The sequence below is a fragment of the Rhamphochromis longiceps genome, linkage group LG15 (genome assembly GCF_057381845.1).
Source record: "Rhamphochromis longiceps isolate RC_006_pf linkage group LG15, R_longiceps_female_GT1.1, whole genome shotgun sequence".
NCBI classification, from domain to species: Eukaryota; Metazoa; Chordata; class Actinopteri; order Cichliformes; family Cichlidae; genus Rhamphochromis; species Rhamphochromis longiceps.
The window spans coordinates 32719656-32735445 of record NC_140571.1 but is presented as its reverse complement, the minus strand read 5'-3'; the positions used below and the strand labels follow the sequence as shown (position 1 = coordinate 32735445).

The following is a 15790-nucleotide window of genomic DNA, read 5'->3' as shown; positions in this document are numbered from 1 at the left end:
CTTTTTATTACCCTCTGCAAACTTTAAACAAGAATTTAACCACCAGGGGCCAGCATTTAATCAGTGGATGTGTTGTAAAAAAAAAAAATGCACGCAAAGACAATGTTCCGTCCTCTCTTTTGACTTTTAATGTATGCTTTTATTCCTACCTAATAGACTAGGGCTGGGTAACTCAACACTTCAAAGACCAAGGAACTGGTTGTGGATTTCGGGAGGTCCAGACCAGCTCCACTGCCAGTTCAGATAGAGGGAGAGGAGGTGGAGGTGGTCAACACATACAAGTACCTCGGCTGTGGGTGGACAACAAACTGGACTGGACATGCAACACACAGAACCTGTATAAAAAAGGCCAAAGCCGACTGTACTTCCTCAGGAGGCTGAGGTCTTTTAGCATCTGCAGGAAGCTCCTGAGAATGTTTTACCAGTCAGTGGTCGCAGGAGTCCTTTTCTATGGCGTGGTGTGCTGGGGGAGCAGCACAGCAAAGAGGGACTCATCCAGACTGGAAAAACTAATCAGGAAGGCTGGCTCTGTGGTCGGCATGAAGCTGGACACTCTGGTGACAGTGGCAGAGAAGAGGACCTTAAAGAAACTGATGGACATTATGAACAATGCCGGGCATCCTCTGCACACGGTCGTAAACAATCAGAGGAGCCTATTCAGCGACAGGCTGCTTCTCCCAAAGTCAAAAACCAACAGACTTAAAAACTCCTTTGTCCCACACGCCATCAGACTGTTTAACTCCTCACTGGAGGGGAGAGGGAGGAGAAACAGGGGGACAAGGGAGGGCGGGAACAACTGAGTTGTAGGGACTTTTCTACACGGTGCAATATTTGCAATATTTGTTTTTTGTTTCTTTCTTATATTTGACTGTGCAATAATCACTGTACAATATACTCACTCAAATGAGCAATCCTATTTATCCATATTGTATATTCTGTATCTATATATGTGTATATGTGTATATATAGTGTATTTATGCTTATATCCTTACTCTCATTCCCCTTAATGTATCTGTAACATGCAACTTCTTTCGGTGCTTTGCTACTGGAAACTGAATTTCCTGGAGGAACCCACCCGAGGGATTAATAAAGTTTCATCTAATCTAATCTATCTAATCTAATCTAATCGTCACTGATTTCTAGAATTGATTCAATTCCGATTCACAAGGTCCCAAATTGATTCGATCCACGATTCAATTTAATTTGATTTGATTCGATTCGATTTGAATCTGGGAAATTTTGACAGTCAGAAATATTATAATTCAGATCAGTACATTCACATATTTTTGTATCTATAAAAAGGAAGCTGACACATGCAAGACTTTATCAAAGGTGTGAGCATCACAGCAGATGCCTTTGTGTCAAAGTAGCAGAAGATAAAACAGAAAAACATGAAGGTGATTTTCCTGGCCTGGGATTTTATAAAAATATTCTGCAGTACATCAAAAACGAAAGAAAACCATCAATCAACAAATGAACATCACCTCTGAAGTTACAACGGTTTTATTAGAGACACGGCTAAGCGTTTTGCATTTTGCATAATTTTAAAAAGTTTAAATTTGTTCAGTATTGAACGGCAGAAATTAGGTTTTCTTTTCGGAAGTATATAAAACGGGGGGAAAAAACCTCGGCCGACAGCCTGTAAACAATGGTAGACTTGTGCGTAACAAGCAAGCGAATAATGAAGTACAGAGAGAGAGAGAGAGAGAGCTGTGTATCGTGGTGGAAGCAAAACAGTAAAAGTGAAAAGTGAATACATGACGATGTTTATGTGAAGCGTAGTTTGGATCTTATTTTGCTGCTGGTTCGGTCAATATTGTTTGGAGAGAGATCAAACTAACAGCTTTAGAAAGGGCGTGAACACAAAGCACGGACCCGCCAACACATCAGGATCAGCGAGCTGTCGGCTTTCAGCCCCGACCGTGAGAAGGGCGACATCTAACTGATTCTGATCCGCTGGTTGCGCTGTGTGTTTAAGTCTTTGTGCAGAATCTGTGTTCCTGCTCTCATTTACTGTCTTAGCTGTTTGGTGGTTGTTGAAATTTTGTGAGATTTCACCAGAGATTCTGGCATTTCGGGCAAAATAAATTTATATTAAAAAATCGATTCAGGATTTTAATGAATCGATTTTACGTTATCCAAGCCAGAATCGATTTTAATCGATAAATCGATTATAAAAACCCACCCCTTTAATAGACCCTGTGCACGAGAAAATGCTAACTTCCTGGTTTGAGACCGGATGTAGGGTTGTACATTTCCAGTAGCTTTACTTTGTGGTCAATCGCTACTGCGAAGATATACTCCAAAATCATGTCCAAAACTCGAAAACATAAAGATCGCGTTAAGTTACAAAGAGCAGAAGGTGGGAACACTCACCACTGTTGTGTCACAAAAAAATCGAATGATCAATTTTGACGTTTAAAGAGTTTAGATCGATCAGTTGTTTACATCACTCAACACAAGCAGAACTGCATTACAAAATCAGAAGACACATCATCCACATTCAGAAGCACATCTCTGTATAGTGACTGCTCTTATGATTTAAACAGGCAAAAATTCAAACTACAGGTGAAGAATAGTCAAACCAGATGTTTCCCCCGTCATGTCGATATCAGCTAGTCAAGTACACACCTACACAGCATGTTAACAAACCGTGAAAAAAAGCCACACAAAAAATGAGTGTTTGCTGGTAAGGGTTTCTATACTAGAGATGGCACGATACCACTTTTTTATATCCGATACCGATATCATAAATTTGGATATCTGCCGATACCGATATGAATCCGATATAGTGTGTTTTTTAATCAATAAAACTGTTTTTTTTTAAATCTTGCTGCTTTTTGTGTAAGTTCATACTTAAGTTAAAAAAAACAAACACTAAAGCTATTCTGTTATACCTGTATGCAAAAAATACACTGCACCCAAAATATTTCATAGTTCAGCAATACTGATCAATCTAATAAACTTAAAACTGCTCCATCCTCCCTATTCTGGTATTTTAAAGAGTAAGCAACCTAACTAATAGGGTTCTAAAACTCCCAGCAAAAAATAAAAAAATAAGGAACCACCCTCCACCTCATGATGCTTAATTGACGTAATCAACTTTGATTTGATGCAGTGTGAAAAAAAAATGCCCAGAAATAAATTATTTTTCAAGAATGATTAAATAGATTAAATATTTTCAACAGAATTGCAGACTGCACAGATCATACCTTCCCAAAGGAAAAAGTACTATAGCTTACTAGGATATATTAGACTTAATAGTTACTATATACAGTCAGTGTTGGGAAGGTTACTTTTAAAATGTATTCCACTACAGATTACAGAATACATGCCTCAAAATGTATTTTGTAACGTATTCCGTTACGTTACTCAATGAAGCAGTAAGGAAGCTGACTAAATATTAACTGATAATTTATGGCAAAGGGGTGGGATTAAATAAGTGTATACTTCTTCCCACTCCCTTTCAACATGTAAATTAATCACAACGTTTTTTTGTATGTAATTTGTATAGTATTTTTTTTCTCTCTTATTTTCTTTTCTAAATGTACTTGTATATTGTTCACATGTTGAAATAAATTACCAATCAATCAATCAATCAATGAGAGTAACGTATTCTGAATACTTTGGATTATTTAATATATTATCATGCTTTTTACAACTGCATGAATGTACTATTGCTGTGTGATTTATTACTATTACTGAAGGTCCGCGGCTCCGAACCGTAGTAAAGGGACCTCTGGCTAATACGTCGGGTTCCGTGTCGGGCTCGTAGCCGAAAAATAGCTTTACTTTGTTGTTGTATGGCGGTCCATTCTCCCTGCAGCACGGACTACACTGCCAATGAGGCTACATTCTTTAGGGCTATGCCTGTAGCATTCTGCCTATTAGCTTAGCACAACAACAACAACAACAGCAAAAAGGCACTCTCTCTCACCCAGGAAACACACAGTTGCAGAGAGAGCGCGTCACCATGGCAACCGTAACGCTGCCGCCTGGAACAACAGAACATAGCTATCAAACAAAATCCAAACAGTCCTGACCCGCCACAATATGAAACAGGAAAATACCGCCGTGTAATCCATTTATTTCAACAAAGTAACTGTATTCTAAATACCACCTTTTTAAACGGTAACTGTAACGGAATTCAGTTACTCATATTTTGTATTTTAAATACGTAACGGCGGTACATGTATTCCGTTACTCCCCAACACTGTATACAGTAATGGATTTCTATACATTTTACATCAGATTAAAACTTTGGGTGTAAGATACGGATAATTATTTATTAAAAGCTAGACATTTTAAATGAGAATAAGAAAGAAAAGCATGTCTTTGTGCCCCCTTTTCCCTGTTAATGCCCTATCGGCCCCCCTGGCTAAACTTTGCTAGATCCGCCCCTGCACAGTTACCAGCGTCAGCTGCTTAGAAAAGGATCCTGGTGTAGAAAGTAATATTAAATAAATTCTAACAGCAGTTTATCAAGCTTAAATGTGCTGCTGTTGTTCAGCCGCTGGTTTCCTCTTTCTGGTGCAAAGTGGGCCAAAAACAAACAAGAGACGGACAGGCGACAGAAAAGCCGATCAGCTGATCATTAAGCAGTTTCATGATTGAAGTAGCAACAGGAGAGGGAGGGAGAGAGAAGAGGCAGTCGCTCCATATATTGGTTGTTAAGCTTAACACGGCAATGCTTTACAAACATTCAGAGATGAACTTACACACTTGCTTTACTTCTCTCTGGGATCACTTCCTCAGAGATGAAATGCCGGATTGGTAGTGAGGCTACAAATACACACAGCCGCTCTATCATGTGAGGCATACTGCTGCAAGGTGCTACAGTTATGAGCCGAGTTATGCCATGTCGCAAGTTTTGTGAGGTGCTTTTTTGATATTTAACGGATCGATTACATTTTTTATTTCTCTCCGATATCCAGTCCAGTAATTTACGTCACTATCGGACCGATACGTAATATTGGATCGGTCCATCTCTATTCTATACATTAGTATTTACGAAGGATATGTTGTGACTTACCTTCAAAATTACAGTGGTCCCTCGCTATAACGCGGTTCACCTTTCACCGCGCTGTTTCGTGTATTTTTTAGTGCAAGTTTGCATGCTTTTTTTTTTACATCACATTGTGTCCTGCGTCCTGATCGCTGCAGACGATCTCCTCCGTGACGTCTCTCCTGTACAGTACAGAATCGCTGCATTGATGCTAGCAGTGTGACTCTGAAGTGCAGTACTGTATGTCGACGAAACGTTTTGCACCATCAAAAAAAAATTGGCTACTTGATTTCACCTATCGCTGGTTGTTTTTAGAACATAACACCCACGATAAACAAGGGACCGCTGTTTACAGATACTGAGAAATATAACATTTGAATCCCTTTTCTCTTTTGCTCTGAGGCGCGGGGGGAAATATCGACAAGTCGATGAACATCATTTACAGATATATTGGGTAAATGCCCAAGACATCTATAGAAATGTAAATCGCCGCTTGATTCATTCATTTGCTTAACTTTTTTTGGACCGTAAACAAGGCGCGAATAGGACACCGGAAACAAAGCTCCCCACAGGAGTTTCCGCACCGGAAGTAGCATATGCTAACGTGCACATAGTCTATTACTTAAGAAAAGCACATAAAACATGCTGCAAAGGCACATAAAACACAAAGGAAGTAGAAAAAACAAAAATGAAATCTCACAAAACGCAACCAAAGCGTTTGTAAGAAGACATTAAAGTGGCGGAACAAAAGAAGAATTGTACTGAGACACACTTGTGTGTTTTAATCGCATGTTACTGTAGCTTCGTGTTTGCTATTGTCAAGGCATGCAGGATGTAAGACCCAAAATGCAGCACACTCAGACGGAAGAGTAAACTCAAAGAGGCTGCTTTTATTGCAAGAGTAGAAAAAACTCCATAAACAATAGACTTGCAAAAACCAAAACTAAACTAGAAAATGCATTTTCTGAAGAAACTGCTGTGTGAATGCTGATAGCTGAATGTTTTGAGCTGAAATGAAATATTTGCTGAATTTTAAGTTAAAAATGTTGAATGAGCTGAAATATACAGAATTTTTCACCTGAAAACAAAAGTGCAGAACTGTTGAAAGCTGACATTCACACAGAAGAAGTTGAAAAGTAGCTGAACATGTTTAAAATGTACATTCGAAAAAGCTGACTAATGACTAAAGAAAATTCAGAGTCAGAAAACATCTGAATGAATATTAAAAATTCATATTATATTAATCACTGAAAAGTGGGGTCCTTTCTGCTGTTGAGATAAACTCCTGACTGAAAATACCATGTATTTCAATGGGTCAGCTAGAAGGTTATCCCTCTACTTGGATCCACACAGTTTAAAAAGTTTAGATCTCTGAGCTTTGGAAGACACACTGTTGGAAAGAGAACAACGATGGCAACGTTTTGAGCGTTTAATGATAGCTGTAGAGCAAACACTGTGCACACAGCAGCAGTTGAAACAGAAGTTTTTAAGATTAATCTTGGCAGAGTGACAGAGAGCTCATTAAGCAGGCGGTGTGAGCCTGAATGCTATAGCAACTCCAGCCAGTGGCACCACACACACACACACACACACACACACACACACACACACACACACACACACACACACACACACACACACACACAAACATGTGGCTCTCTTCTGCTGCTTCAAATAAACAGAAACAGTTTTTCAACTCGGAGCTTATAGTTGCAAATCTCACACGTCTTGACAAAAGGTATTTAAAAGTCCCTGAAGTCATTGCTGTGATATCATGCTTGGGTTATCAAAGAAATACTCTTCATCTTGGATGAAGACCATCATTAGAATGATGAAGGCTTTGAGCCTAAAAGATGATCCAACCCAACAGCCAGTGTCTACAAACCAAGTACGGAGCAGTTTCTCCACTGGAGTGCAAAGTCCACCCAGTGTGATGAAACTATCATTGGTTGATCAATCTGCTTTAACTAGCAACAAACTTGCATCAAAAAGAAAGCGATCTGAAGTTGAGGATCGACTTGATGACAAAAGAAGCTTCTCCACAGCAAAGAAGCAACGGCGTTTCTCTAAAGAGAGACCCCGCAGTCACACTGAAATGAGCAAGACACAGAAGAGGGTACCTAACATATGGATCATCGGCTCAAGTTACATAAAGCGAGGAGAATGGGCAGCACGCCACGTGTTTGGAGAAAACTTTGGACTTGATGCCAATGTTCATTGGTTTGGAAAAACAGGGATGCGCTGGGATGGCGTCCTTCTTCGTTTTGATGCAGAGTTGATGTCCAGAAAGAGTCCACCTGATATTTTGGTCATTCATGCAGGCGGGAACGACTTGGGACTCGTATCCGCCCAGGAACTTTCCTCTGCAATGACTAAAGACTTGACTGAACTGCATGCAAGGATCCCCTCCATGACAATCCTATATTCCTGCATCAACGAACGCCAAGTGTGGAGGTACAGAAATCCAAAGTACATGATGGACATGGGCGAAAAAACTGTAAACTCAATCATGAGAAAGGCAGTTCATTCCTTTGGAGGCTTCATCATTGAACATCCCTCCCTGAGATATTATGACGAAACCCTATTCGGACAGGACGGAATTCACTTCAACAAGAAGGGAAATGAAGTGTTTCTGACCAACATCCGCTGTGCCATCGAGAAGATCCTTTAGAACCTGTCTCACAGAAAATAGACTTGAGAAAACGCACGACCTCTGGCAAGCCCAACCTACCATCTGACATCAGGAGCTCTATCAAAACTGTCTTTATTTGATTACTTTAATGTAGTCAAATAAAAAGGAGTACAAATCTGAACACTTAAAGTAAACTTCATTAAAATAAAATGATAAATAGATAAATACAAGCTGAATAGTTCAATGTCTTGGCTTCGTTTTAAAGTTTTAATGGTGTCTCTATGCAATAGCATAGCAGAACTTAGCAGAAATATTGTAACTTACCAGAAACATCATAACTTCTCAGAAATACAAGAATTTAGGAGAAATAGTATAAGATAACAGAAAGAATATATTTAGCCAAAAATACTTAAACATTACAGAAACACTATGATTTAGAAAAATAGTACAACATAGCAGAAATACTGTGATTTACCAGAGACACTGTGATGAACTATGAATATTGTAATTTTAAATTAATACTATGTTTTAGCACAAATACTCTGGTTTAGCACAAATATTATAACATAGCAGAAATACAATTATATAGCAGAAATGCTATATTTAGAAAGAAAAATATAATATAGTAGAAATACTATGATTTAGCAGAAATACTGTAATCAGCACATATACTGTAACATGACAGAAATTCCTTCACTTAGTAGTAATACTATAACATAACACAAATGTTATGATTTGGCACAAAAACCATGATTTGGCAAAAATACTATGATTTAGCAGAAATACTATGATTGAGCAGAAATAATAAATTGTAGTAAAAGTACTTTGATTTAGCAGGAATACAATTATGGAGGAGTAATACTTTAAAATGGGAGAAATATTGATACACAAACACATACACAGAGCCTAAAGGGAACAGTATTTGTGCCATGGAGTGTTAACAAGAATGTGAGGTCCATATTAGAAAAGATGGTAAAATCATAAAAGTTTTCAGAATTGTAATAAATGATCAATATGAATTACTGGTCTGTGATAGTGTACTAATTTGTAGTGAAAAAAAAAAGCTGAACAAGGTGGAATCGAACCCACGACCTTTGGATTGCAGACCCGTGTCATTACCAACTGCACCACTGGGAAAGAGAGCAAACGCCTGGAAAACAGGGTGATGAGCAGTCAGAATGAGATCGCGGTGAGAGGCGAAAAACGGCGTTTTTTGGAGTTACAAAACGTTGTGTAACTCAAAAACTAGGTGGATTAGAAGCATGATTCTTGTACTGGGTGAATCAGCGGACTTTGGTGTACTTTGTCAGAAAGTCAGAAACTTCTGTCAGCAAAGCTACACGAAACCTGGTGGAAAATTCAGCCAGTCTGTGTAAACAGAGCTGTTTCCACAACCATATACGTCCATCTGTGCATGTACAGATGTTATTGGGAAAATGAAATCTGTTCTAGCTGAACACCAGAGCTTTGTGTTGGTGACATTAAAGTCATAGATTATATGTAGCTTGTTTGTAGCATTATCTTAGCTTTGTATTTCTTGTAGTTTCCTTTATGCAATTTGTGAAAATATGTAAGGGACATAAAATCATTTTGTTGTCTGTATGAATCCCAAAGACGATGGAAAATCCCCAGTGGCTTTTTTCTTGCAGGAACCAAGCCAATGCAATCTTCTGAGCTGGTCTACTAAAATAAATAAATAAATAAAAACTTACCAGCTCTATTTTTGGAAATACAGTGGTCCCTCGTTTATCGCAGGAGTTACATCCTAAAAATAACCTGCGATAGGTGAAATCTGTGAAGAAGCCAGCTTTATTTTTTACAATTATAATAGATGTTTTAAGGCTGTAAAACCCCTCACTATACACTTTATACTCTTTTCTCAGACAGGCATGAACATTTTCACACTTTTCTTTCTTGTTTAAACACTCTTAAAGTTCAAACCTTCGTAGAAAAGTAAGTCCAGTATTATAGAACGAAACCAAAAATCAAAACCCTGTTTTCAGGTCCAGAACATGGGAATAAAGCAGCTGCCAGAGAATTCAACATTAATGAATGAATGGAGCAGAAGTAAAGGAAGCAAGAAGAATGAGTTAAGTTTGACTTATGTTTTGTTTTGCTTAATGCGCCTTATAATCCGGTGTGCCTTATAGTCCGAAAAATACGATAACTTCTACCTTCTTTTAGCATGTGCAGAAGTCCAACTTTTTGTGTGATATTTAGCATCTTCCTCTGCCTTTTGGGTGCTACCGCAGGTGCCTTTGACGGTGCAAAACGTTTCGTCGACAAAGTGTTTGTTGGGGAGAAAACTTGCAAACATACAGTACAGCAATTCAGAGTCACACTGCTAGCGATCGAAGATTTATGTACATTTGACAAGCATTCTGAACGCATTCTGTACTGTACAGGAGACACAGCACGGAGGAGATTGATTGATCTACAGCTGATCAGGACGCAGGACACAATGCTCTGTTTAAAAAAAAAAAAAAGCATGCAAAATTGCACAAAAAAAAATCCGCCAAACAGCGAGGCTGCGAAAAGTGAACGGCGTTATAGCGAGGGACCACTGTACAGGCAAACCACCTCAATGAGGGGGACTCAAATTAGTCAAAAAAATAAATACATAAAATAAAATAATAATAAAAACTAGAAAATGCATTTTCTGAAGAATCTGCTGTGTGAATGCTGATAGCTGAATGTTTTTAGCTGAAATGAAATATTTGCTGAATCTTAAGTTGAAAATGTTGAATGAGCTGAAAAATACAGAATTTTTCACCTGAAAACAAAAGTGCAGAACTGTTGAAAGCTGATGTTCACACAGGAGTTGAAAAGTAGCTGAACATGTTTAAAATCTATATTTGAAAAAGCTGACTAATGACTAAAGAAAATTCAGAGTCAGAAAACATCTGAATGAATATAAAAATTCATATTATATTAATCACTAAAAAGTGGGGTCTTTTCTGCTGTTGAGATAAACTCCTGACTGAAAATACCATGTATTTCAATGGGTCAGCTAGAAGGTTATCCCTCTACTTGGATCCACACAGTTTAAAAAGTTTAGATCTCTGAGCTTTGGAAGACACACTGTTGGAAAGAGAACAACGATGGCAACGTTTTGAGCGTTTAATGATAGCTGTAGAGCAAACACTGTGCACACAGCAGCAGTTGAAACAGAAGTTTTTAAGATTAATTAATTAATTTATTTATTAACCTTTATTTAACCAGGTTAATAACCAGGAAGATCCCACTGAGATTAAAAACCTCTTTTTCAAGGGAGACCTGGCCAAGATAGGCAGCAGCTCTCTTGGCAGAGTGACAGAGAGCTCATTAAGCAGGCGGTGTGAGCCTGGTTGCTATAGCAACTCCAGCCAGTGGCACCACACACACACACACACACACACACACACACACACACACACACACACACACACACACACACACACACACACACACACACACACACACACACACACACACACGTGCCTCTCTTCTGCTGCTTCAAATAAACAGAAACGTGACCCCGAAACAAATGCTTCTGAAGCATTTGTATAGACAAAATGCTTTCACCGTGAGTACCAGTAATGTCCAGTCTACAGAATTCTCAGTTTTCATGCTTGTGGAGTTTATAATGTGGACGTGGTGACAGTGTAAAGACAGCCTGTACTTCTGATTTTCAGACAAATTTTTGGAGCCATTTTAACATTGGACTCTATGGAAGAGTTACATGGAGGAGGCTGTGTATTGGTGGCATTTATGAAAGAACCATAACATCTACTACAATAACAATAACATTGGATGAAAGAGGGCAACGATGGCTACGTTTTGAGGGTAAAATGATGACTGTAGATCAAACGCTGTGGACACAGCAGCAGTTTAAAGAGAAGATTTTAAGATAAAATTTTTCCCTGCTCCCACTCTAGCAGTTGACTTTTCTCACTCTAACCGTTAATATTCCGTCCCATATACACCCATTATAAATTCTGAAATGGGTGAAAAAAGCACGAAACGTAAACTGGAACTGAAGAAAAGGTATAAAAGATATTGAAAAGATAAATACAAGCTGAAAAGTTCAATGTCTTGACTCCATTTTAAAGTTTTTGAATGGTGTCTCTAGGTCAACATATGTGGAAGTATAGTTATAGTTAGAGTTGAAAGAGGAGTAAGTTGAATGAGAATTTGAAGATCCTCCCTTTGAATTACATGGAAATTTTTTGTTGAATAAAGTTGAATAATTAAAAAAAACATAAAAATGAGAAAAATACAAGCACACATCTCCAAAAGAAGAGAAATCTAATGGTGCTTGAATGGTTTTTCTAAGTTGAATGGTGATCAGTGTTGGTCAAGTTACTTGAAAAAAGTACTCAGTAACTAATTACTGATTACTTCCCCAAAAAAGAAATCCCGTTACTTTACTGATTACTTATTTTCAAAAGTAATTAATTACTTAGTTACTTTTTAAAAACATGATTTACAACCTGAATAGGTAATAAAGCGATAGCTCTTTCAGTCCAATTCTACTTTTTCTACATAATCCATCATACAAAATGTAATCAAATGGAAAGGTCCCTTTTTAAAACTTGTTTTATTAGTTTTAATCTTTTCACTTTATGCATCAAGCATAAATTTAATTATATGCAACATTCTCTGACTGGAAGATATTTGTTTAATATTTAAACCTATTTTCTGCACATTCCAGCACATAATTTTTTATTTTTTTTGTGTTTACACTCACTCTTTCAAATAGATGCAAGTAAAACACAGCAGAAAATAAATAAAATCAAAGACTAGCGGTCCTGTTGCTCTATTTTCACCTGTAAAGCAGGAGTGGCGTAGGCGGAGGTTTACCCTGGTGCAGGTGTGCCGCGGCGGTCAGTGGAAGAATCCGTGAGTTTCCCATTACGTCGTTGCACACTCGGTGCTTGCTTGGAAGTTTAGGGGTTTTTTTCACTGTAAAAAGAAGTTTTCTTCCCACGCACAACGGACACTAATGTTTTTGTCACTTTTTATGGAATCAAACTCAAAGTAAGGTCAGTACTTCCACACTTTAAACGCTGCACGCTCATACTCTCTCCTGCACTCGATATATTATCCATTGTTGATCTGCACACAGCTGTTGTCACCAACGTCGCACTTGCTTACGTCACTGTCATGAGACATTCTCGCAAAAAAAAAATCACGGTTTTAGTAACGCAGTAACGCAGCGTTCCTACGGGAAAGTAATGGTAATCTAATTACCGTTTTTGCAATAGTAATCCCTTACTTTGCTCGTTACTTGAAAAAAGTAATCGGATTACAGTAACGCGTTACTGCCCATCTCTGATGGTGATAAAGGAAATAGCATACAAAAAAGCGGGTCTACTCTGTGACATCATTGAGGTGCAGATGACATCAAAGGAATTCCACATGACAGACCTTCAAAACCCCTTAAATAGAGGTTGTAACCTCAACTCTTTTCATTGTTGTTTTTCAGTTCGGAGCTTATAGTTGCAATTCTCACACGTCTTGACAAAAGGTATTTAAAAGTCCCTGAAGTCATTGCTGTGATATCATGCTTGGGTTATCAAAGAAATACTCTTCATCTTGGATGAAGACCATCATTAGAATGATGAAGGCTTTGAGCCTAAAAGATGATCCAACCCAACAGCCAGTGTCTACAAGCCAAGTACGGAGCAGTTTCTCCACTGGAGTGCAAAGTCCACCCAGTGTGATGAAACTATCATTGGTTGATCAATCTGCTTTAACTAGCAACAAACTTGCATCAAAAAGAAAGCGATCTGAAGTTGAGGATCGACTTGATGACAAAAGAAGCTTCTCCACAGCAAAGAAGCAACGGCGTTTCTCTAAAGAGAGACCCCGCAGTCACACTGAAATGAGCAAGACACAGAAGAGGGTACCTAACATATGGATCATCGGCTCAAGTTACATAAAGCGAGGAGAATGGGCAGCACGCCACGTGTTTGGAGAAAACTTTGGACTTGATGCCAATGTTCATTGGTTTGGAAAAACAGGGATGCGCTGGGATGGCGTCCTTCTTCGTTTTGATGCAGAGTTGATGTCCAGAAAGAGTCCACCTGATATTTTGGTCATTCATGCAGGCGGGAACGACTTGGGACTCGTATCCGCCCAGGAACTTTCCTCTGCAATGACTAAAGACTTGACTGAACTGCATGCAAGGATCCCCTGTATGACAATCCTATATTCCTGCATCAACAAACGCCAAGTGCGGAGGTACAGAAATCCAAAGTACATGATGGACATGGGCGAAAAAACTGTAAACTCAATCATGAGAAAGGCAGTTCATTCCTTTGGAGGCTTCATCATTGAACATCCCTCCCTGAGATATTATGACGAAACCCTATTCGGACAGGACTGAATTCACTTCAACAAGAAGGGAAATGAAGTGTTTCTGACCAACATCCGCTGTGCCATCGAGAAGATCCTTTAGAACTTGTCTCACAGAAAATAGACTTGAGAAAACGCACGACCTCTGGCAAGCCCAACCTACCATCTGACATCAGGAGCTCTATCAAAACTGTCTTTATTTGATTACTTTAATGTAGTCAAATAAAAAGGAGTACAAATCTGAACACTTAAAGTAAACTTCATTAAAATAAAACGATAAATACAAGCTGAATAGTTCAATGTCTTGGCTTCGTTTTAAAGTTTTAATGGTGGCTCTATGTGAATGTATGTTGATATACAGGGTGGGCTATTTATATGGATACACCGTAATAAAATGGGAACGGTTGGTGATGTTAAAGTCCTGTTTGTGGCACATTAGTATATGTGAGGGGGCAAACTCCTCAAGATGGGTGGTGACCATGGTGGCCATTTAGAAGTCGGCCATCTTGGATACAACTTTTGTTTTTTTCAATAGGAAGAGGGCCATGTGACACATCAAACTATAATGTCACAAGAAAAACAATGGTGTGCTTGGTTTCAACGTAACTTTATTCATAGTGTGAATGCTTTTCAATCATTCACACTAATAATTGAACACTCTGGAACTGTTGGAATTTTTTTTTTTTTTTTTTTTAATAGAACCCTGTATGACTATGTCAAACATTAAATGCTGCCCTCACTGCAGACATGGGCCTCAAAGTGTTATGAACATTACCAAGACAACTTTGGCAATGTTCACTGTGGAGTGTTTGTCTCTTCTGGAGTCAAACAGCTGCATCATATCACCTGCACCCTGAGCAAACACTTCACTTCATTCTCCACAGACATGTTCCACCATCTGATCTGTGTCTCTGTGGAGGATAACGAGCCCAAACACACTCCAAAGCTTTTTGAAGTAGTAAAAAGATCAAAAAGGACCAAAGAATGTCCTTGACTGTCACTTGACCTCAACCCCATGCACAATTTAAAGGAGAGAGGGACAAGAATCTGTGACATCATAAAAAAACTCTTCGGAGTACTAATCATGTGTGTTGGGGTGGGGGTTGTATTAACTTCTGAAGTAAAATGTTCAGAATTTTGAACCCCACTGTCCTGTTACATGTCACCTTGTAGAAATGCGGGAAATGAACCAAAACTAAAATGCAAGCAAGATGTTGCCAAAGCACACTTTCAGAAACTATAATCAGCTTTAGTTTTACAACGTAAACCCCCAGGAAGAGAAAATATACTGCACTTAAATGGCCTGGTAAATGGCCTGTATTTATATAGCGCTTTACTAGTCCCTAAGGACCCCAAAGCGCTTTACATATCCAGTCATCCACCCATTCACACACTGGTGATGGCAAGCTACATTGTAGCCACAGCCACCCTGGGGCAGACTTGACAGAAGCGAGGCTGCCGGACACTGGCGCCACCGGGCCCTCTGACCACCACCAGTAGGCAACAGGTGAAGTGTCTTGCCCAAGGACACAACGACTGAGACTGTCCGAGCCGGGGCTCGAACCAGCAACCTTCCGATTACAAGGCGAACTCCCAACTCTTGAGCCACGATCGCCCCTTAGAGGGAAATAACTCCAGGCCTGCATCATCAAACTTCATATAAATATGTTGTCATGTCTTTCGAAGAACTGAAACAAACTTAGTCTGAAAAGAAATCATTACTAGCTTTGCGAGAGCAAAACATTACTGATCTACTGAACCCTCCATCATCACTGGCTTAAATATTTAAGCTTAAGAGAAGGCCCAGATATGTG

At 38.9% G+C, this 15790-nt stretch overlaps 1 protein-coding gene and 1 pseudogene across 1 annotated transcript; both read left to right on the top strand.

Annotated features, from left to right (window-relative positions):
• Nucleotides 1–6836: 6836 nt before the first annotated feature.
• LOC146652959 (uncharacterized) lies at nucleotides 6837–7676 on the top strand. The gene has a single exon (XM_085381235.1). The coding sequence runs from the start codon at nucleotides 6837–6839 to the stop codon at nucleotides 7674–7676; it is 840 nt and encodes a 279-aa protein (XP_085237361.1).
• Nucleotides 7677–13239: 5563 nt separating this feature from the next.
• On the top strand, nucleotides 13240–14079 carry LOC146652958 (uncharacterized; annotated as a pseudogene).
• The last annotated feature ends 1711 nt before the right edge of the window (nucleotides 14080–15790 follow it).